We start from the raw sequence: 24,279 nt of genomic DNA, 5'->3' as shown, positions 1-24,279 counted from the left end.
AGCTCTATTGATTAGATATCCTTTTACGAAATGACCATTTTAATGAGTTCAACATCTCCATTGACGCTGATGTTACGTATGTCTTTCAATGGACCGATTCTCTTATTATAAGTGAAAGCAGCGATGCCATTTATGTCAACATCGAAACCATGCTTTTCCACTATTATTTTTACCTGCGAAAGAGAAGACACATAGAGTGGAAGTGTGTACTCCGCCATTCGGCCTTAACCGAGAGTAATATATATATTCAAATTGGTTAAAGGAATTTTTGTAATAGAACTCACCGTAAATGGAACGTCTTTCGCAAACAGAAACGGGAAGTCCAAATCCCGTTCTTCGGTTTCCCATTTCTTATCCAAAGTATTTCTTACAATCTCGCGTTCATTTAATCTTGGACTGTAATGAAAATGAATTTTGTCGCCTTGACGTAAATTGACATCAAATCTGAATGACATTGAATAAATAAAAATGTACAATTTTAGTAAAATGAAGGAGAAGAATTTTGCACTGATTGAGTGTTGAAATAAGTGAGGTAAAGAGGGTCGACAGATTACTATGCAACTAGGAGCTCATTTTTAATTTTTTTTTTTATTTCAACGCAGAGCTCTATTTTGCAAACATTCAAGTTCCCCAACTTAACCTGCTGTCGGAGTTAGTCGGTTTTCCATAGATGGTGAAGGAATGACTTCTGATGTTAAAAAACGGAACATCGATATCCAGTGGAACCGCCTGAAACATAACCGTTTCAAAAGTTTAATGACTAAAATGAGGAATAGTTTGAGTACATCAAGTATACCGTATAACAAAGACAGATGAAGTTGCATTCACAATTGTATTCGTATATCGGAACGTTCAAATTTTAGCTTTCACTTTGAATCCGGTTTAGTGGTTCAAGGTTCTCGATGCTAACGATTTCTATATTTGTAAAATATTGGGAGCTTGCTGCAATCACTCATGTTACGTCAAATATACTCAAATGTCCATCCAAGACTCCAACGGGAACGTTCTAAAAACAAAAACAAGAATATCTTTAAATAAAGAACGTATACTGAAAGTACAAAAAATATTCCTACTGTACATGAGCTTCTGTATCAATCATAAGCTACCAATTGTCTTCAAAGCCGCCATTCAACTAGATGGAAAATAATTTTTATACTTTAAGTTGAGATGCAACTAAATAATGACAACGATTTCATATAGCGACCTTTCAGGTCAAACAAAAAGACTTTGAGACACTGTAGCAAATAATGTGTGGTGCTATTTGAACTCTGACCCGAATAGAATTTTATTTAATATTAGGTATATGATAATTAAATGACTATTTCAGTTGAAACATGAACTATGACATAGCTGTGCTATTGCTGAGAACTTTGAGGCGAAAAAATAACATTTTAGGCAACATGGAGGTTGAAATCGGCGGAAAGGTTGTGGTATCAGTTTTATAAGATTTTTTTTCCTCTTTTTTCATTTCACTCACTCAGAACTCATATGTCTCATAGTCAACCAAAATTAAATTGTGATCGTATAAATGACTTTTTTCCAATTGTAGTTTGAATTTCACTAACTTTATTGCTCTACTTTTAAATAGATTTCCTCCATTTAGTGAGTTCCTCAGAATGTAAATTCCGAGACGTTTGCAGATTCTTAGGACATTTAACACAAATCTTTATTGTATTTCACTTACTTGGCCTTCTATTCCAGAGCAAATAAGTTTGATGTCACAATTTTGTTCCACTTGAACATGGGTTATAAGCTTCAGAGGGATACGATGTTTGTATGTTGCAAACACTTCGTTACGATTGATAAAGATCTAAAATGCGTTAGAATTGTTTCGAAAAAGTTTTTTTAGATTTTATCATGTGGAAAAAGTATCCAATCGTCGTTTTTGATTAATCTATTTATATGGGTCTTAAAATTGATTTCAGTACACTTCATGTTAAGATTCTTCTCCCTGGCAAACCTTTTCCAGTTTATGATAATACTAATAAATTGACCTCAGAAACAAATTTATTCATGGCAAAATTTTTGATTCGACGTTCGTTTTCGCTTCTCTTTGGATGCAAGACAACATAAAAAAAAATTGGATTTTAAGTTGATACTAATTTGAATATTTCAACAATTGATCAAAACATTGCCGTTGTGAGGACACAATGCTTTGATTTTCCTATTTTTCATATTTTCATTCATTTTGAAACAAACCTCGAAGTGCTCTTTCAGACAAACAATCCAGATTGCAAATGGTTTTCCAGGTTTTTTCAAAGAAAACTTTTTGTCTCTTTCTTCTTTTCCCCAACCCTGACTATCCCGGGTGTTTATTACAACAGTTTTTTGATCGAAACGTGGATTAACATGTAAAGCAATTTGGTCGTCCTCATCGGGTCCACACAGAAGATTTACAGCAATTCTAATGGAAAAGTTAATAAAACAACTAACGATACCAAAATTATGTGGCCTGCAGAAAAAAATATATATAATATAAGAATTCTTTATTTTAAAAATATATCAATTTAGGAATTTTATAAAATCTAATTTTTTTTATATGAAATTTTAAAATCTAAGATACGTTTTTACCGCAAATATAAGAAATGCAATTCTTTATGACATTGTGAGAAAAACAATGTTAGTTATTCTGTATATGATGTTTTAGTCACTCGGAAATAAGCTAATGATATACAATATACATCAAACAATTTGAAATTTAATTAAGATGCTTGATCCAAATAACTTTTTAGCGTACCGCGGCTTTTTGTTCCCTTTTTCAAAGTCGTGTATAGGAAATACAAGTCATGCATAAGAATATTAAAGTTGACACTATGCGTCGCCCCGGAGTAAGCAATGCAAAAGTTGTCATGTGTCATCTAGGGATGAGCCTTCTGAATAGAGTATCCGAATGGAATATTAAATTATTCGAAAAGGTTCAGGCCGAAAGTTCGAATTGCCGCCATCTTGTTATATTTGGCCGCACGAAGGTCGAGGTGAATTCCTCAGTTTTTTTTTTCGTAGGAGCCATATTTTTAAAATGTAATTTGGACATATGACTCTTTTCTTTCTCTTGAAGTAAGGTTGGAACATGTTTCTTATGTCCCATACATTTGAATATCTTCTAAACATTCGATATTCGATTCAATAGAAAAAATATTCGATTTGATTCTGAATACAGTAGGTATTCGAAAATGCCCAGCCATAGTGTCATTTTACAATATCTCACCTGCCCTTGTCATCTTTGTGAGATTCTCCATACACATAAATTGTCTTTCCAACAAACATTCATTTTATATCAAATGTGGTCCCAATGTCCTTTAGAAAATTAAAATCAATATGATTCAAAACAAAACTATTGGAGTTTCACTTTAAAAAAGTAATCAAACAGTTACCGGATTAAATGCTGCTTCCATCGCCATGAAAAAATTGCTGTTTTTTGAATGTAGGTATATGTGTTAATTAAGGAGTGAGTTACTTCTTCTTCTTACAATATCTTCTTACTTATATATGGTATCTAAATCGACCTAAACTATGTTCGCAGAAGTATTTTCGTGATTACAAACACTCGTGAGTCATTGCCAATGCTCTTAACTTAGCGTCGTTATTTCTACTCATAAACTCTCATGCGAATTGTCAATATACTCCTATAAAACAACCTATCACTTATACCTAGCCAATTCGGCACAAAAACGCCAATTGAATGGAAACGTGGAGAGCAATAATCTTTGTTGGTCCCTTTGCTATACATTTCTATACCTTTTATCGGCATAGCTTCATTCGCGTAAATACGAAAGAATATTGGAGCTAAATGACGCACACAAATAAATATACAACAATTGGAGCAAATAAAGTGATGTATATCGAGTTACAGAAAAGACAAGGAAGCGGAAACAATGAAAAATTTTTGTCCTAGTCACCTGATAATTATTTGACACGACGTGGACGTATGGATTGTTTTGTTATTAGGATAGGCCTACTGTTATTGTTAGTATTTATCTTGGTATTTTTCTTCTTTCTGCTGTCGTGATATCTTTCTCTTCAAACCCAATTGTATTGCAATTTTCAGTGGTTATAGATCGTGGTTGAAGCTAGAAGGCTACTTTAATTCATTTTACAAATTCCTGTGGCTCTATAGGATTTGTTTCTCAGCCTGGGGCATGTGTGATGACATCATTAAAATTAAAAATTGCGCCCATGTGAGGGTTAGCGATCGCATTCAGCCATCTGGTGGTCAGTTTACCGGTACTGAAAAATATTTCATACTGCTTCGTTTTGGCTTTCGTGTTCATATTTTTGAGCATTTCTCTCTTTCTCTTTACATTAATATGTACTATATATATTTACCATATTGCATAGGCTACTGGATGAAAGAGTTGGCGCATTTTCGAGTGGAATAATTACATGATTATGATGCGGCTGAGTGTCCGTTATGGCCAGTCGTACGTCTCTCTCAGCGCTATTTTCATAACTGTCATTTCATGTTATAAACATGGCAGATGAAGCAATACATTTCGTGACGCACTCGAAATTAAATCCCGACGAACTGCTCTAAATTTTCGAAACAATGTAATATATATAAACTTACAACTTCTGTACGCACGTAATAAATAAATGTATAGTATTTGTTTGGTAAATGTATGCAATGGTATGATGAAGTGATCAAATTTAGGATTTATCATTATTGTACACATATTAGACCTACAGATATAGTAATTTTTCTCATCGTGAAAAAAAAATACAGAATTTAATTTGTACTCTGCAAAAAATTTATGTCACCCATGTTTAGGATTTGTTCGAATATAGATTTTACCACTCTCAATGTTGATATTGTGTGCTCTTTCTGTCCATAAAACAGATAAATGGTGACAATCGACGGTGCCATTGGCTAATTTAATCGCATATCTCTGTGATTGCGCAGGCTATCGACTCTTTCTTGTAGTATGCGTGATTTTTAATTAAATAATAAATCGCAAAATAATAACATTGCGCTCCCGTATTTTCGAACTACAGTTGTAACGATCGCGCACACATCTCGGAATTGCTCGAAAGTTACTTTACTCATGGTTACCTGGACTGTTTCTTTTTAGCTCATTAACTTTTCTTTCGTAGCTTTAACTATTATATTGTAGTTAATATATAAGCCACTCACGCCAAAACTAATCGGTGTTTACGGCATTTTTCTAAATCTCTTTATTTTAGCGGTATTTATTTCCTAAAAAGAACGCGACGACAGCGCAATATACATATGCAGCCATTTAAATGATGTACAAACACAGTCAACTCAACATTTAAATACTGCAATTCAAGTAATGTACATATACAGCCATATTATTTACAAGCGAGGACCCAAAGATGTTGAATCTACTTGTTAAGTGCACATAATTGAGTTAGCTGTATATGCATAGCTAAGCATATGACATTGGTTATGTATGTATATTGGGTTAGCTGTATAGTAGTTGTCTATATATATATATATACATACATATATGTATATTTTCGACTTGAATGTATAGAACGTTACCAACCCCAACGAATTAGCTCGTCGACTAAGCCTTGGTACAGTCTTAGTATATATAATAAAAAACTTTTATCCTGTATCGAGATGACAGAAACACTAAAAATTACAGTTTAGCATATTGGAGACGAATAAAAATAAGCGAAGAAATTTTAACGTTAACCACTGAAACAAATATTACTGAAATATTTAACAATTTACATTAGTAACGCACAACGCGGTAATTCACATTTACACTTAGTAGCCTATGCCTCTGAAATGACACACTACAATTCATGTGTCGTGCATGTACATATCTGAATTTTGATTATTCTGTAAATTTTGTACAATTGTGATTACCCTGCAAATTTTGCAGAATACAAACCAACACTCAAAAGAGCGTTAAGGAATAAAGTAACACCAAAGAAAAGGTTTTCGTCGATGTAACAGTGCCTTGACTGCATGTAGACAACGGCGTAAATCGCAACAAAGTATATACAGTGGATGACTGTATCGAACGCGGCGCATAAGATTTTTGTTTCTTTGTTTACCGACGTTGCAACTAGCGCGGATCACATTTTTCAATATATGTCTGATAAATAATGTTCTCATACTGCCAAGCGACTTCCGGCCGATGGTTTATGCGCTAAACGAAGCCCTTTCCTGTGACAACCAATCAGAGACGAGAGTTTCTTGTACGTCACTGAAGTCTGGTATGTGAGAGACCCTCAACCGAAAATCGAAATCATATCGCCGCGAAGGCTCGCGAGTCTGGTTGCTCTGCTCTTTGTCTCGCTGTTAGCGTGCGCCACGTTTCAGCATTTATGGTTTTTGAACTTTTTAGACTAGTTTTTAAGACACTTTAATTGAGCGAAAGTTTTATTTTTACTTTAGTTTCACAATATATTTAAGCGATAATTTCTACACGTCGATACCTGAGTACCGACGAAAACGAAAGACGTTTGTAACTGTTTAAATATTTCGGTATCGGTTCAAGAAAAACTGAGTTTTTTTCGATTGAGAAAAGACAGTGGGCGTCAAAATTTTAAGATAAATATTCGGGAAACGTTAGGACACAAACGGACTCAAAAAAGTCAAATTTCGAAGAAGAACAGAAACGATGATGCACGAAACCATAACTGCCTGGCAAATGCCTAATGTTCGAAGTCCGACGGAAAGCGTTGACTCGGGAGTAGAACTGTCTCCGCGTACCACTTCCGCTTATAGTTCGTACGACAATGATTGTAGCCAAATATTCACCGAGATCCCTTGCCAGGGGAGTCCTACATACTCAAGCGGAAGTGCTGGGTCGGTTGCTGAAGACTCGCAACAGAGATACAGCACCATGTCACCTGAATATACGGCGACATACTCGCCGCCATTAACAGAAGGAGAGTTGGACGCTTTGAGTGATTGTTCCGAATTGACATTTTCGCCATGTTCTGCCGAAAACACGACCGAGCTTACAGAAATTGGACAATTTGGATTTCAACCAACAAATGAAATTGCAGTTCAAGCCACCGGGTATCATCACCCAGCAGACGTGAAGGCAGAGGCTTCCGTAAGCCTAAACACAATAAAGTATGTAGTGCTTCAGTGCACGAGATAATAGTCTTTCCGTTTCCTTTTGGCAACAATCTAAAGTAAATTATTCAAATTGACTTACCATATGTTGATTTGCCTAATCTAGAAACTGATTGCTTACTCTGAGACAAGTCACTGTTAGTGTTGATCTAAGAATAGGTAAGACCTGCTGTCGCGACTTCGCATATACCATACTGAATAAAAATTAGTTTTTCATAGCAAATAACTCAAAAGAACATGATTAAGATTGATTTATCTACGGTTATGGCCTATGAATTGTTTTATAGCGAAATTCAAGGGTTAAAGTGAAAAACATTTTTCTACGTTAAGTAAACTTTGGCATTCGATATGAACACGTTTATTTTGAAATATGGAATCCCATATGTTGTTTGCTTTCTTTACAGACGTAAAAGAAGATTGAAAGCTAGGCAGATCGGGTTATGTGAAGCGCACCCCGGCGTCGACCCTTGTTTAGTGCCCAAAAGCGGAACTGCTAAACCACGACAGAGCCGAAAACGAAAACTCGATCAAAAAGAGTTGCCTATGGCTGGTGGACAAGGTAAGAATATGCTTGAGATAGTTTTGAGTCGTGTCATGATTTTTTAGATCGCCCATCCCCAGGGGGCAATCGAAAAAGTATATATCAAGGATAATTTATAAGGAATAATTATTTACATACATCAATTAATCTGATCACTAAATTGAGATTGAGATTTTTGTATTCAGGCGTGACAATGAACCCGAAAAGATGTTATTCGGGAGCAAGAGTGAAGATAACGGCACGCGAAAAACTTCAACAGCTTAGAAGGATGCAAAAGGTTTTTTTTTACTTGATTCAAAAGGTTTTGTATGAATAAACGTTCAGCTCAATTACCTCAACGAGTTTTTTCACATATATAATCAGAAAAATAAAAAAAATTAGACCATTTTGGATTATCATTTTTATTCGCTAAATTTTATTATGATTATAAAGGCCAAAAGGCGCTGAATAAATATTGAACCATTTTGAATCTTGAGTATTTCAAATGAAACATAATTATTTTTCACAGAACAAGGGTATGCTGGACACAAAACCTCTAATCTCCCACAGCAGCGGTGAATACATGTCGCCATCCCAGCAGTCCGGAACATCTCAAATCCAAGCGAAGGTTGAACGACAAGTTGCTACCAGTCAGAATGAATACGGGTCGCCGTATTCTTCCATGTATGCTACCCCGCAATCCAGCAGTTGTAGTGTTAGCAGTATGAGCCGTTCATACTATCATAGCGTGGAAGAGATTTTGTCCAATACTGCGCTTTACAACCCTACAACATCCCATCACGTTCGTCCGGAATTTCAAGGTATTATTTATCTTTCGATTTTAGTCAGGGGTATTATTGTGCATTTTCAACCCTACCTACGGACAATTTGAAAAATAATGATGTAAATATATTTATAAGACGTGACATTCTTAAAAATGAGATATTTAGAAGCTTGGAGACAATAATGAGCAGTAGTCATTTGCATACAGTATCAGTATATTATTACAAATTCCCTTTGAAAAAAGCTCTCAGAATTATGAGAACCTCCTTCTTATGCAAATTGAATAATAATAATTTCAATTATTTCTTTTCATTTAGAGAGAAAAGACAATCTCGACCAAATTATTGAACAAATTCCGATGCTGCAAAACATCACTCCCCTGAAAGAATATATTGAACAAGCAATGTCATCTTCAAACCGTACTGGACAGGTTAGTCTACGTTCCTACAATATTCATGTTATTCTCATCTTGGATCGTCTAATATTAACCAACATACTCTGTCCTCCATTGTCCTGTACTATAATGTAATTAGTTTGAATGTGAAATTCAAGACGCATGGTGAAAGCAAATTGCCATAGTAGGCTTTCATGAACTAAAAAATTATGAATATATTTCTTTTGGAGGAAATTTTATTTTTGATCATAAACCCACACAGACGTATTTCAATTACTTGTGTGATTTTTGCAATTCGCGGAATTTTTACTCGAACTTGAGTGACTGTTTGTTGACTTAATTCTGAACCATGTTATCGCCTCTTCTAAATAACCTATTTTCAAATTCAGCCTTTCATATACATTTGATTGATTATCTTGTAGAAATGTGAATAGGTAGGACACCTATTGTTCTGATAGAGTAAATTTACCAAGGCTTTGGAGAAACCAAAGCACAAAATATGTCGCCAGTTGTAATCGAATACGTATTTAAGAATTGTTGTTGTTGCGTAAACTTTATAACTTTATCAGGCCGAATGTTGTAATAATAGAGCTTTGATTTTCTTTCATTTGTGTGCACTTTGGAAAATATTGTAAAATTAAGTTGGGGTTGGAAATAAATCATATTATGTTATGCAAATACTAATTATAAATTGAGATTTCCATCTTTTTAGTAACACGTAATAATAGCGCTTGATGCTTCTAGCTATTGACAATGTGGCATTGCCATTACATAAAAGTATATTTTTCTTGTCTTGAGAACATCTTTGTCAAATCGGAAATCATTCATTATCTTGGGTTGTTTTCGATCTGTATCGACAACGTCCTTACCATTTCCTCGTCAGTTATAGAATTCTGTGGGTGGTCTTATATAAACTAATTGTGGAGTACTACTTTACGGACCATATAAACATAACTTACGTCTGCGACTTGTATCCCCACGCATTCTCAGGTCTCTTGTACACAAAAAACACAAATCATTTGCATACTGCAGATTTCTGGATGTGTATTCTGTCTTCCGCCATGACGTGAACCTAGATGAACTTTTGTACGAGTATAATTAACTGATATGTTTGAAAAGAAATTCATACTATCTTCCATGTCTGTATTTGACCCTATTTTGAAAAAAAAGTATTTCATTTATCTCAATTGCCTCAGAAAACTGTGATATTTAGTACCGAGCCGTATGCTGTGAAACATTAATTTCAAAAGTTCAAACTGATAGATTAATATATCAGCTTGTGCCAGTCTCCATGACAGTTCGCCAGGCGCCAAGATCAATATTTGTAAACGTCATGCGACATTTTAGCAAAGCGCCAACATGGCTGCAATAGGGTGCTGTTTTAAAAAGAAAATATTGATATACAACGAACCACGCTATAGTAGTACAATATCCGATCCTGACAAACTATGTATTATAACTTTTTATTATTTGCAATGTGTAGCGTATTCGTGGAAGTAGACCAAGGTATAATCTTTCTATTGAAGCTGAATCTTCATGCCAAATATTTTTGAAAGTGAGTGCCGGTAACTTATCTCTCTTGGAAAAAAATTATAAACGTGTTTGCGCACCGCCGTATTTACTAGAAGTCGTTTTAAAAATGCATTGATTTTGGCCAACGTTTATGTTATCGATCTGTATAGAATTTCTAGGAAAATTTGACCAAATTTCTATATCTCAGTACGTTGTATTATATTTGTATACTGTGATACTGACTTGTTTACGACAAATTTAATATTTCCCCAAATTGAAACGAAAATATCCAAAATATTATTCTATTTGGGTTGTTTATTCGAGGTTTTTCTACGAAAAAGTATTTTTGATACATTTCGCGTTATTGTCTTATATTATCCATTAGTCGCGCTGGATCAGTAGTTGAATATTTATAGTGTTTATTAGTTTTTAGTTAAAAATTAAAATGAAAAAAGAAACTTCCTGGTGTTGTTTTTGCGGGAACTGAAATAAACATTCTTTTTGTCAAACCCAAAGATTCCATATTAAAATACTGAACATTGTTCAATTCCTGTTTCTGAAGTTGCCACATGATGCATTATCAATTCATACAAAAAATATTATTTGTGGTATCCCGATAAAAAAGTCACTCTCTCATGAACATCGATTGTGGCAATTGCAAGTTACCGAAGACTTTAAACGTTCGTTTGAAGTGTGCGTCGTAATTGGCCTGTCTATTTATTTTCGTGCTATAAACTGTGGGTTTTCTTAAAACAATTTTCACCTTAACTCAATTTAATTTAATAGAAACGATCTGACGTCAATCTTGACCTTTTAAGAAATTCGTTAGTGTCGTTTAACGAAGGACATTTTTGGACGGTGGATGCAACGTGCTAGTATTCCAGTGCATGTAAGACTCAAAATATCAGTGGTTAATCATACCTGATGAAAACACAATCATAAAACTAAGTATTCACGTCAATTGCGGGTATTTTTGTTACCACTAAATGAGTCTTAGAACAGCCCATGTTCCGCGGTTTGCGTGATTTTTACTACCTTTCATTGGAAAGTTTTTACACTCGACAAGCGCATTTGTGCTTTGTTCAATTACTATATTCAACTATGAACGCCTGATAAAATTGGCCCAGTTCATCGCTATGCGATATATTAAAAATAATAGAACGGCGAGAACGCCTCGCTTGAACTAAATAATTTCGACGATTTGCACATGTTAAAAAATTCATGCTCATGAAAAGCCGCTCACTTTGTTCAGGCTTGGTTCAAAATCTATTTTTGGACGAAATTACTTTTTTCGCTAGAAATAAAAAAATAAGAAACTAAAAAATGCGTTTATTAAACTTGTATTTCATACCGGGAAAGCTCATTAGGCGATTAGCGTACCGCCTTCGTGCGTCACATGTCTGCTACGAAATGAAGTAAATTTGTTACCTTGATCAATAATTTCAGGTCACTCGAACTTAACAATTTAAAACTTATATACGGCCTTGTTTAAAACTTGTATAAATCTATAAAATGTACTCAAATACTGTGGCACAAACTTGTCTAGACATAATGCAGTATATGGCGTTAAGACACGGAAATATGGACTTGGCGTGACAAGATACCGATCCCATCTCCATCATAAATAAACGAAAAACAAATCTCGCGATTATCTTTGTTAAAGCCGAATAAAGACAATTTTTTAGTTGCTTTTAAAATATTATTTCTTCTTCTTATTTCCTAATAATCACTTTACAATGGCGGCAGTTAAAACGATTGATCATTTGCATATTATAATATCAAACAGCAGAAATATTCGGTAAAAAATAACAGATAAACTTTATTTTATCATTTCGAATACTAAAACAAATATTTATTCAATACTAAAATACGCTGTTCCAAACAATTTAAAACTTTACAATAAAATAAAAGATCCATGTATAATTTACGATCTACAAAACTTCAGTACTTGGAATTTTAAGTAAAGAAGCCTATGCTTCAATCACAATAAATTGACCTGTAAGGGCTTTTGCAGGTGAACAAATAGAAAATGTCACAAAACAATGTTTGTGATACTTCAGCAACGTTTTAATATGTCGCTAAGTTTCTAGTCTATTGTTTGTCATATTTTTGAACAAATAGTGTTGTTGAGTACGATTAAAAGACAATGCGAACGACAAGAGGGATTTTAATATGATGTAATAATACACTCGTGTTCTGCTTTCGGTTTCGCCAAGATATTTAATTTGTGAAGACTGAATACCTATTCAAGCATTTCGGATATAATCGAGACCCTTTTCATTATTGAATCTATCAATTATTTGATACTCAGCGAAATTCTCTGTTTAAAATAACTGCCAACTAGACATAGCTTATATATATTCCGAATTATGTTTTAATATGGAGAGTAAAATCTAATTTTCTATTGCTTTTATTATGTGAGTTTCGACGCCTCCACACCCTAAATGGGATTTACCGTTCTCTCGTAAGTAAATTATTGACGGAAGCGAAAACATGGTTCGTTGCGAGTGTATATTAATAATTAAAAGCGAAAAGTACGCCTACCGATATGAACTGAAATGCCAATATTTAGTATAACTGGACCAGTTATGACCATGGATGAATTTAGCGTGTTTAAACTTGATTTTATCATAGCGCGAACCTACTGCATTTGTAAGCTTAAAAATTGAAAAGAAAACACTCAAAGCTGCGATAAATAGAATGGATATGTTTATATAACAGCGTCGTTTTGTTCAGAGATGGATGGTTCTCTGTTGATACGGAATATATAAATATATATCTATCGCTATGTAAGGATAGGTATTATCACGAATGCACAAACCCGAATGTTTTGCAATCGAACTCGAGATGTGAATATTATCCATTATCCACTTCGGCGTTATTTATCCGAGGCGTATTTGGCACCACGTGGTTCTTATAAAGGGTGATATTTCATCATTTCGAAGCAACACCTAGGCATCTTCGTTGTAATAGAGATTCCTTGGTCGAATTATACCGCGTTTTGGGTGATTTCCAGCGCGGGCGAATTTACCCTACCAATATACTGTTTCAAATTCCATGCATAATTCCTTGAAGTGATAATTTGAAAATTATAGTACACGAAACCCCCATGGATTATGGATTATATAGTTACTTAAAGTCAAGTGGACTTGTTTCCACATGAGTGTTTTAATACAGGAGTTTCTGTCTTAAAAATATGTCGGAGTTCCCCTTATTAGATCAAATTTTACTTCCCGAATTCGAAGGGATGTCATCAATCAGCGATTGTGTTTTCGTCAAAATAAAAATTTCGAACCGAAATTCAATACAGACTCCTAGGTGGTAATGGGGGTTTTACACTACATCTGGTTTTAAAATTTTCGACGGCTGGTTTTCTTAGTAAAGCCTTTTCTTCCTTTTTTTCGGTTGTGCCTGATTGCGAATAGTAAAAAGTTTCAGCTAATTCGACTAACTTGAATCTTTCATTTGTTATTAGCCTTCATATCTTTTGTGTAGATATAGACACAAATTTTGATTTCATATTTATTGCATAAATTGAAATGCAGTTAACCACGAATATAATAGTACTCAGTAGTACGACAGAGAAACCCAATTACCATCATTTTTTTTCAAGTTTGATTTTATATCTATTGTGTGCTATTTGCCTATCAACACTTGGCGTTCATCTCCGGACAATATATATTCAAATTTATCAGAAAAACAATACTAAGGCTTCACTTACTTTCCGCATACGCAAGACTTTGATATTCGATGCCGAATAATGATTTTTTAAACCATAGATGATCTGTGAATAAGTCCCACTAAATAACACGAGTTATGTACACAGTTTGTTTGGCCACGCTTGAAAACTATTGCTTAAAACACAATGGGCTGATGTAGAGTAAAATCCTTCTATGCTTTCGTCGCGTCAATCAAGATATCTAATACAATGGACTTGTTTTGTATATTAGAATATTACGGATTCACATTCAATGCATATGAATGTTGATATTCGACGCGCTTCGCGGACCATTAGATGTATAAATAAACCTCTTTATTTCCCTCAATAATCTCCGTATGTTGACTTATCTTATTATATTATTTGGTTTAATTAACTAATTTTTCAATTCACTTCTTTTACTATTTGTTCTGAAATTTGCATTTTATTTATTGTGCATTTAGACTCCTTACCATACCATATTGAACAAACTGAATCAGAAAACAGAAATCTACAATGTTCAACAAATCAAACAAGTAATGGTAAGTCGAAAATATTTTGCAAAATTTGAGTACTAATGTGCATCGGGATGGCGATGCGAATCTGTGGTCTTTCAATTTTTCACAATGAATCACTGATATTCTTGAAGTAAATATAATGAGACTACCTATTATAAACAAACAATGGTCGAATTCTAAGTATATCTCAAATGATAATTTGTTAATATTAAGTAGGTAATACACCCTGCAGATAGAATAACCTAAATGGGAATGTAATATTTCTTGCTACTAAATCATAATGCTTACATAATAATACATTTTTTCTGAACAGGAACAAGTATGCCGTGTTTTGCCTGGAGTTATAAATCGAACAAATTTGAAAGGTAAACCGATTAATTATAAGATTATATATATACAGTTTATCGCCAATGTCAAAAAATAGCTATTTCGTGTCTAAAACCGAATTCTGAACCACTAGATTACGTAGGTACTACGTAACTTCGCGTGTTTTATATTGTTTCAAATCGTCACTTCAAAAGAATTTTATTTTTTTTTAATCCGTTTTTGGCGTTCAATTATATCATGCAGAATGTCGTTCTGCTATATACTTTCGGGTTTTGAAGGTCATGTGAATAATTACGCTATAAAATTTCCCACTTTGCCTTTAAGGACTCTTGATTGAAGAAAGACGTCAAAAAGCGCTTGACGTATAACAATGGTTGGAAATTTTGAAATCTAAGTATTTCATTATCCCGATAAAATTTTTGCTTTTGAAATAGAAAGAATTTTGAAGCAAAGATTCCCGGTTAAAAATCGTTCCTTGATTTCTAAATGAAAACCTTACACAGCGATATTACTTTTAAGCATTTCAGTCCGAACCCAATATTTAATACTTCGGATCATTGTAAATTTCACCAACCATATTTCTACGTACCATTCCATTAATTCTACCTTGAATTGTTATTGGCAACGGTCGAGAGAGCTCTATAGTAAACTTGTTTTCGCCACAGTCTTCACTCAAGCGTAACAATGGAAAAATACAGGAACGCCGTGTCGGAATATCGCTTTATAAATAGCGTACGTTTGTCTTTTTAGCGTGCGCACACATGTAGCCTTTTCCTAACATTGGGAAGTATGCAGCTACATATAGATTACGCATGCACTAACACTACGTTTCGTGTTTTTTCAAGCGGAATACATTCCTGTCTGTTCTCGGCACCGCACTTATTAAAATATACTTTATTTAATTCAATCCGGAACATTGAACTAATTATATAAATTATGAGTTATATAAATTTCCTGCTCCTTTGTTTAAATTCTTATAGAGGCGTGTACTCTACTGAATTAATTAAATTACATGGTAAAAATAAACATTACTCTTTCTTTGCAGGCGAAACTCCCATTTATTTAGCTTCATTGTACGGAAACATCGGGGCGGTCCAGGCACTAATGGAAGCTGGTGCAGATCCATGGATTCAGGTATGATATGTCGATGAGTATTAACAATGAAAATAATACAAATTGCCAAGTATAAATTAGATATAAATAATGTACGATGGTCAGAGATAATATAAGTGTTACATTGTATTTAGTAATACTATTATAAAATGTATAAATGACATCGTTACTCCGGACAAGTGACAGATTATTAATCTTTTATTCTATTTATAATAGTGAAAATAATCAAATTTAGATAGGGCATTACCCTTATATTCTTTAATTAATAGCGGGAATTTCAAATCGTGGTAAATTACATCAAACCGTTAATTTGATTTGATTATGATCCAAGTGTGACGTGAATCAGGTGAACCGACCGATAGCTGTACCGGTAGGATTATAACCTGTTATGGGATTTGTATGCGGTGTGGCCCGCAACATCCGGTCGGATGTTTTCCACTTATAAAATACCAAAAAAAATCCGATCTTATTATACTCTATTAAACAGGTCATGTTTAAAATAAAATCAGTTCAAGATATTCAAATTATTTTTCTTCAGCATTTAATTTCCTAAAAATTTATATACCTTTATTTTTTACTTCGACACGGAAGACACCTCAAAAATTTGGTGTTCTCCAATGTTTCCGCATCCGGGTCGTCGTGACGTCGTAGTCGACCTCAAAACATCCTATTAATAAAAATATGATGGAGCATTTCCCTTTCCCTATACTGTTCTTATTAATATCATTTGGTGATTGGTATCCAAAATCTACTTACACTATCCAGACAAAGCCTTATTGTTTGAAGGGGCAGTTCACTTAAATTACATTATAAAAAAGTTAATATTAGTGGTTTGTTTTAACTCCAAATATAGGTTTTCAAACAATGCTCATTGTTAACAATGCATGTGGGTGTTTCGAACATATTCGTCTGTGTTATTATCGGTTGCAGCACAATGGTACGCAGTATTGCCCCCAGGATATACAAAAACCTCCATTATCCCAAAAATCTGATTTATTAACAAACCGATTGACGTACATGCGGATTTTTTGCCTATTTTTAGATATTTCAGGTTTTTTGTTGGCTTTTATGAATGTAATTCATTTTTGTCTGCACCGGATCTTGTAACAATCGCATGTCTGGACGTCTGGGCCTCTCATTTTTTTTTATATTTCGACTTTCGATACTAAAAAAATTAATGACACACGACAATTTTTCTTCTAGGAAAAAAGCGGTGGTGAAACAGCTCTCATTGCCGCAGTAAAAAGCAGGAACGCAAGCACAGTTGCAATGATTCTATCGAAACGTGAAGACCCTAAACGATACGTGGGAATCAATGCTACTTCATACGACGGAAACACAGCTTTACATAGAGCTACAGGTAACTACCACCGACAGTTCTCAATAGCCAACTATAAAATTAGACAGATATTAAAGTTAATGCCTCTACTTGCCAAGATTTTAAATATTTTTAAAAAAGCAACCGAATAACTTTGCCTCTGCGTTCATTTTTTCATATTTTTGTAAGTGTGGTGGCCTAGGAGTTAAAGTGTTAGTCTTAACTATGATGGAATCGCAGGTCAAAATCCCGACTTCGAATACCAAGCTCACCTACTCACCAATAGTATATTGGATTGGGTGGGTTATACCGAACCGGGAAGATTAATTTCCTTTCAAACTATTTTATTTTCTTACCTAACTGTGGCGGCTTGTGCAGAGCTTTGCTCGGAGCAGAAAGGGTATAAAAAAAAATTATTTCTTCAAGTTCAGGCAATAAAATAGAAATTTACTCGGCCTGTTGGCTGGTGCATTTATATTTGTGGTTGCGTCTGTCTACGTTCTCTCCGCTTAATTTTGCACTGTTTGGCACTGTTTCTTTCTGATTGAATATTATGCTATTGGCTTGCTCCGTGATCGAAACACATATTTTGATCTTATCATTTTAGTCTGATGCACTAATTCCGTAATTATGTTTCCCAGAATAGCACTTACATTATTTTTTCCTTTCGATTTATTATTTATCATTAGGATTCATAAATGTGAAAAACATACGACGTTGCGTAAGTCCTTATTCAGGGAGGCCTGCACTGTAAATTTAATTTAAATTTCTTTATTAATTTGAAGGATATTATCTGTAAGAACATGGTATTTTGATTAATATTTTTCTCACGTTGTATAAGGCTTACTAAGCAAATTTAGATTTTGAGTTATTCACACATTATAGAAAGCTACTCAAGGCATTAAATTAAGTGAGAAATAGTTTTGGTCCACAGAAATAAAATGCAACGTGACTTCCCGTGCGTCACACTTACGCATCGGGGTGTCGTAACATGTTCCATTAACAATAAATGTAGAAGCAATACACGGATGTACGATTAGTTAATAGAAACGGGATCGATATATATATTTGTTGTTTACCAAACATGGCTTCGGATATATTGAGTTTCATTCCACGTAAAACCTAGTCGCTGTAAGCATATCGAATTGGGGTAATGGATTTTGTGAAATATAATACAATATAGTGATTTTAAAAAAAATAGTAAAAACACCATGTCCATATATGCACACTGTATATATCATAATCACAACACGCACACACAAAAAAAACATAATTTTCAATATGATTTGCGTTTAATTCCGTATATTAATATCAAGTTTATACGACATCTGTTCTCTGACTCCATAGTATTTATTCTTATTTTTGTATTTTACAGCTCTCCGCGATGTTGATCTTGCAGTTCAGAAACAAATTGTTATCAATTTATTGGAAGCGAACGCAGACGCTTCGATCAAAAACAATATGAGTCAAATGGCACATTCTTTCTTGCCAGACCAACTCAAAGAGGTAAAATTCTTTTTTTTTTGTTATGAAAAAAAAGTTAATCAAATGGTTTCAACGTCATTTAATATGATGATCTATGATATTCAGCATTTTCAAAAAAATGTTATTTTTCAAAATTTCAAAATTTTGTCTAAATAAATTAGGAAGTAAAAGTGAATTTCAAAAAAGAAAATCATCTGAAATTCACATTTTATTTTTCTGTTTCCAGCTTCAAGCCGATATGAAAAAACTCAACGGACGTAAGCGAGCACAAGCCCATCAAATCATGTCGCCTCTGCATGCGGAAGGTGCTGTTTATGGTCGTCCTTTCAATTCCCAATACTCACATGTTACCCCCGAAATGCTCCACGCCCATTTAACCCGACCCTCCAGCAGCTATACCAGCCAACACGCTCGTTTATCCTACTCCTCTTACCCTCAACCTCCTAAAACGTTTGCCCCGACTACAACTATGTCTTTTGGACAACTAAACGCATTTGCTACAGGTCAAATCCAGCATCCAGCACTTCCACCTTACGTCCAGCGCACCCCACAGATCCCAACTACGGAACATCTGCCGCAGGATGTCGTCGACGAGTTTTTCCAGAATCTCCCGGAAGTCCCACCGGAAGCTTGAAGTGACTTTTCTTTTTTCTTTTTTTACTTCTTGCGTGTAAACGTGAGAGAATTCTCATCTTGATTTTCCAAGATTTTTATTTGCGAGTTGTCACAATTAGTATTGCATGAACTCCGGTCACCACCTATATCCGGTAAAATTTGAAAAACACCTGCCATGGATATAGCATTTATTGAAAATGTGAAATATCCATAGGCCGAATTTGGCGTCAATGATAACCGGAGGTCGACGTGTATGGGTTGGAGTAAAATAGCAACATTCGTTGAAGTTACTATTTTACTGCGCTCCGTACACGCATAAATTGTTTAAATAACACTTTGAGTATTATTTGTGGCTACTCGTGGATTGTTTTTCGTATCTCCCTTACAGGGTTGCCTACTATTAGTGTGAGCGTGATAGAACCAAAGCTGCAGTCTATTTTAATATAGATTTCATCACTATTTATGATAAAGATTAATTTAAATCGTTTAATATCAGTTTTATCTTATTAAACTCCCGATTTTAAAACGTGCTTACGGTCAGCTAAACATAATGCATTGTCCATTTTGTCCAGTCTATAAATATCTAGTACAGATTGCAATTCATTGACTTTTAAAGGGCATATTTCTGCTAACTCGTCCCAAGTTTGATTCTTGAATGAAACACGCTTGGTCAAGCAGTCAATGGACAACAAAATGAACGCTATATGCACACACATTTCATGAAACACGAACCGTCTGTCATTTTAACTATCTTTCTTTCAAAACCCGGAAATGACGTAGGGTGTAACTCATCCAATGCATTGAAGCTAGTCATTCTTTGGCAGAGGACTCGATTCACGAAACTCGTTCATCTTTATTCTCTTTCTTCTCAAAAACTTTTTTCTTCTTTTTTGACCAGATCAATACGCTAATAGACGAAATGAAACGTACAGCACGAATTATGAGAATATTAACATTTAATGGCGCCATATGTTTTAAGTTTGCGAACGTGAAATGAATTTATTTGAACAAAATAAATATAATAGTTTTATTTAAAATCATATTGCACTTGATGTGATTACTATAATATTTCTGTTAACTTCTCAAAAAAAAAAAATTATTAAAGAAATCTAGACCTATTGGGCAAATATTTTGAATTTGTTGCAAAAAATGATTGGGAAAACTCGAAATTAGATCTTCTTCTTTAAATTCATTATAAGATGGGTACAAACATCCTCAATGGAAAATAATGAGGAATTTACGTATTATTTCTGTCTCATATTGTATTATCATTCACAAAAACACGAAAAAACGTCTTTTCAGTTATTCACACACAAAATTCTGCTTATGCGGATATCGAGTAATTCAAAAATAATCGTTAGATAAATTTAAATTTAAATGAAATTTAAGCCTGTATGTTCATACGCTTTCCAATGTTCTGGCGCTTATTGGCTGTACATATAGACTTGTATACACAATAGTATTATATATCGGAAATTTTATAGTTTCGAATAAATATTTTGAAAACATTGGTATACCGGATTCACCAGTAATATTGAAACATTATTGGGTTCGCAGAAACTCCATTTGCCGACATTTCTGAGAAATTTTTTCAATTTGAAAAAATCTATGTAATCATTACTGTTAATTTTCTCCTACATTTATCATGCGTATATTCTGTTTCATTCATCAAAATTTCATTCAATACATTGACTGAATAATATGAGCAGAGTATCTACTAGCAAATCCAAATGCACCAAAGTTACTTTAATTTTTGTAATTTTGTTAAACTACCATACTTGCTAATTCAATTTGGTCGGTATTGAAAATATCCCGGGATATCAGACTGTCGCTTTGGTTCGTTACCTCACACAAGTATGCTCGTTCTAGAGCACAAAAAACTTTTTTTTGCATTTTAACGCCTTGTATATAGCCGTCTAAATTTGATTTAACATTAGCCAGATTTAAATAGCTTTTGTTGCAAGAGTTATCTTTAATTCACGCTTAATCTTCTTATTCGCAATAGTGTGTAGTTTGTTTTATTTCTTTGTTTTACATATGGTGTAAAACTCCATATGACTATTTGGACTGTTGGTGTATTACATTTTCTTATTTAGTTAGCATGTATTATTTTGACGGAAAAGTTGTATTTTTGTGGTATGAAAGTTTTCTCATAAAATCGTAAAAAATGTCGTTAAGGCATAGCCGAGTATACAATTACATTACATTGTAACTTTCTGAGTTTTTGTTTAATGATTTTGTTGATTTTACTGTTTGTTTTTGATTACAATTTAGCATAGTTTGTCCAAAAGTGGCCCAATTAGCCGATAGACCATATTTGGAAGTTGTAAAAAGGTGTTTTTTTTTTTTTTTACCATTATTTTATTTCTATGGAGTTCAAAATATTAAAACAGAAAAAAAATAAAAAATAAAAAATCCAAAAAAAAATAGTTGTGTTTAATTGTTCTTGTGTTTTGTTTTTAATTTTTAGTAAAAAAAGGAAAAACGAATAAAAAAATATGTTAGTTGTTTGTATATAATTTAGTGTGTTTCTGAATGAACTAAAAAACAAAAAAAATTAAAAAAATTTAAGTTGTTCAATTTTTTTCATATTTTTCTCAATCGAAAAAGAATTAAAAAGAAAAAAAAAGTGTTTATTGTTTGTATGTAATAGTTGATTTCTATATTTTAGCGTAGTTTAATAAACAAAAATTAAAAAAAAAAAATCGAATAAAAAATATGTTAATTGTTTGTATATAATTTAGTGTGTTTCTCAATGAACTACTTTAAAAAAAATTAAAAAAAATTCAAGTTGTTCAATTTTCTCCATATTTTTCTCAGTCGAAATAGATTAGAAACGGAATGAAAATGTTTATTGTTTGTATGTAATAGTTGATTTCTATATTTTAGCGTAGTCTAATGAACAAAAATGAAAAAAAAAATTTATAAAAAATCGTGTGTTTTCCACTCCTTGCATGTGTAAGCAATATAGTCGCGATGCGGCTCGGTATCTATTTTACTTGAATATAACAGGTTTGATGAGTCTAGTTTGTTTGCCTACAATAATGGTAAATTGTAATGCATTGATATCACTATTTGTGGAAAAATAAATTGTACATATGTCAGATTATTGTGCCTTTTAATTGTGGTCGTTGTAGGGTGTGTGTGGACATGTATAGAATTTGAACCTGTTGTCTGGTTGGTCAAATTTTTAACCACTAATAAACATTTATCTGTAATGGAATGGAGAAAATAACGTCTTTTTTAACATAATCAATTTCTTCTTGTCTTGGTGAGAAGTCGGCTTATAACTTGCTAAATCTTTATAAAATGATGTTCTGCCGGGTTTTCAATCGAGAGGATTAGTTAGGTCTATCTGAACCCAAAAATCGTAGTGTTTTTTTAAATTTCGTCTGGTTGGTCTCGCCGAGTAACGTAGAGAGTATGCGAGAAAACAGGAAAGGACATATACACAGCTACAAATGCTAAAAGGTTTGTAAGATTTAGGCCAAGGACTAAGTGGGTTGTAATTCACCCATATATACTATTCGATTTTAGGCATTGATTCACAGTAAAGAAAATTGGTATATTCAGTTGGAAACAAATTGAAACACATAATGGTGATAAATTGTTTATATCATTTGAAGTATTCTCAAAAATGTTTATTGGTACCACCCCATCTGTAGCAAGTCAGAGTCTGCAACGATACAAAGCAAGATACAAAGATTTTTTAGGCCTGTAATTTGATGAACCATATGGAACGATAAATTATATTAATCTTCAAATTTATCTCAGCAACAATGATGAAGAGTCCGCTTTTTCGTCCATCCGACAGTTTATGATTTTGAAAGGATGCTTTGCTCAATTTGCAACTGTAGAGCATCACAATTTCTGAACTTACTAGTTGGTACCTTAAATATATATATATATATATGTGGAACAAAATATCAAAGATTATTAAAATTGTCTCCACATATATATGTCACATAAGGGAGTTACTATAAATTAAAATAAAACAGCAAAATTTTGAATGCAAAATCAATTTCCGTGGGACTAGAAAATTAACAAAAGTAGCCTTCTAGATACTTCTTCAAGTGCAGAGAATCTAAAATCGATCGATTTATTAATTGCAAAGAAATGAGTTTTTTTTTAAAACTCCAATAACAAAAACCATTTTAAAAACTGATCCATTATCCAGTTTTTATCCGAAAATTAATTTCCTAAGCAATCCGATCAGTTTATCTTTGTATGCTTCAATTAACGCCACATGTCATTTAGTATATTTTCATAATTCTACTCACTGAGTCGGTTCAGTCCACTAGTTCGTTGTGACAGATGCAAAATGCCTACACACTTAAGATTTGGCAAAGACTTCAAGAGAATATAGAAATTTAAATTTTACTGATTTCAGCTTAATATTAATTCGCATATAAAACCACTGACTAATGTGTTTATTATTTACATATATATCTAAAAACAACAACAACAATTGTGAAATAACATGTCGAATTGTTTCCATAATATTCTATGTTTTTCTTTCGTAAATTCGTTTTATTGTCAAGATCCGAATTTCATGACATTCAATAATGGCTCGTAGCAATTTTAGAAAAATTCAGCAAGATAATTTTAATTTATTTGTACAAAGTATTTCAACCAGAATATAGTAAAGTGTCGACCCATATTATACCAAAGTCGTCAGTAAGTGTCAGTGTGACGTCATCTAGTTTGCATATGTGCACAAATTAAAACTGTCCATATTTAAATATACATCCTGTGTAACTTAATTGAACAAATTCCTTTTTATGCGTTCGCATCTAGATAATATATATATATATACAATATTAGATATATTTATTAAATAATCTGATAAGGCGTTTCCGTTAGTGGTTACGTTTGCGATATTAGTTTGTATTTCTGGAAAGAACATGGCTATGAATTCCAATTACAAAATAATCAAA

The 24,279-nt window shown here is 33.4% G+C and overlaps 2 protein-coding genes across 3 annotated transcripts; one reads left to right on the top strand and one right to left on the bottom strand.

Moving 5' to 3' along the window:
* Positions 1 to 14: 14 nt before the first annotated feature.
* On the bottom strand, positions 15 to 3,699 carry LOC120339227 (32 kDa beta-galactoside-binding lectin-like). Of its 2 annotated transcripts, none has more exons than XM_039407313.2 (8): positions 3,375 to 3,699; positions 3,209 to 3,297; positions 2,200 to 2,404; positions 1,685 to 1,810; positions 977 to 1,006; positions 641 to 729; positions 285 to 444; positions 15 to 173 (listed from the first exon to the last, which is right to left on the bottom strand). In XM_039407313.2, the coding sequence occupies exons 2-8, from the start codon at positions 3,265 to 3,267 to the stop codon at positions 24 to 26; spliced, it is 819 nt and encodes a 272-aa protein (XP_039263247.2). In that variant the 5' UTR covers positions 3,268 to 3,297; positions 3,375 to 3,699; the 3' UTR covers positions 15 to 23. The 2 variants fall into 2 exon arrangements, with proteins under 2 accessions (XP_039263247.2, XP_077972325.1); XM_078116199.1 differs by having other exon boundaries at positions 285 to 396.
* Positions 3,700 to 6,350: 2,651 nt separating this feature from the next.
* On the top strand, positions 6,351 to 22,448 carry LOC120339632 (uncharacterized). Its single transcript, XM_039407797.2, has 11 exons — positions 6,351 to 7,057; positions 7,465 to 7,619; positions 7,787 to 7,878; positions 8,110 to 8,401; positions 8,681 to 8,793; positions 14,431 to 14,508; positions 14,798 to 14,849; positions 15,857 to 15,945; positions 17,128 to 17,284; positions 18,618 to 18,748; positions 18,954 to 22,448. Exons 1-11 carry the CDS (start codon positions 6,597 to 6,599, stop codon positions 19,359 to 19,361), a joined length of 2,028 nt encoding a protein of 675 aa, XP_039263731.2. The 5' UTR covers positions 6,351 to 6,596; the 3' UTR covers positions 19,362 to 22,448.
* Positions 22,449 to 24,279: the final 1,831 nt, after the last annotated feature.

Source organism: Styela clava, chromosome 9 (genome assembly GCF_964204865.1).
Source record: "Styela clava chromosome 9, kaStyClav1.hap1.2, whole genome shotgun sequence".
Taxonomy (NCBI): Eukaryota; Metazoa; Chordata; class Ascidiacea; order Stolidobranchia; family Styelidae; genus Styela; species Styela clava.
Note: the sequence above shows the minus strand (reverse complement) of the source record. Positions and strands in the feature narration are given on the sequence as shown.

Excerpts from the sequence above, each read along its gene's own strand:
- LOC120339227 (XM_039407313.2), bottom strand. The coding sequence starts at position 3,267 with ATGTTTGTTGGAAAGACAATTTATGTGTATGGAGAATCTCACAAAGAT. Across the intron at positions 2,405-3,208 it reads CACAAAGATGACAAGGGCAG|AATTGCTGTAAATCTTCTGT; the intron begins GTGAGATATTGT and ends CTTTTCCATTAG. Across the intron at positions 1,811-2,199 it reads GTCTGAAAGAGCACTTCGAG|ATCTTTATCAATCGTAACGA; the intron begins GTTTGTTTCAAA and ends AACGCATTTTAG.
- LOC120339632 (XM_039407797.2), top strand. The coding sequence starts at position 6,597 with ATGATGCACGAAACCATAACTGCCTGGCAAATGCCTAATGTTCGAAGT. Across the intron at positions 14,509-14,797 it reads AACAAATCAAACAAGTAATG|GAACAAGTATGCCGTGTTTT; the intron begins GTAAGTCGAAAA and ends TTTTCTGAACAG. Across the intron at positions 18,749-18,953 it reads TGCCAGACCAACTCAAAGAG|CTTCAAGCCGATATGAAAAA; the intron begins GTAAAATTCTTT and ends TTCTGTTTCCAG.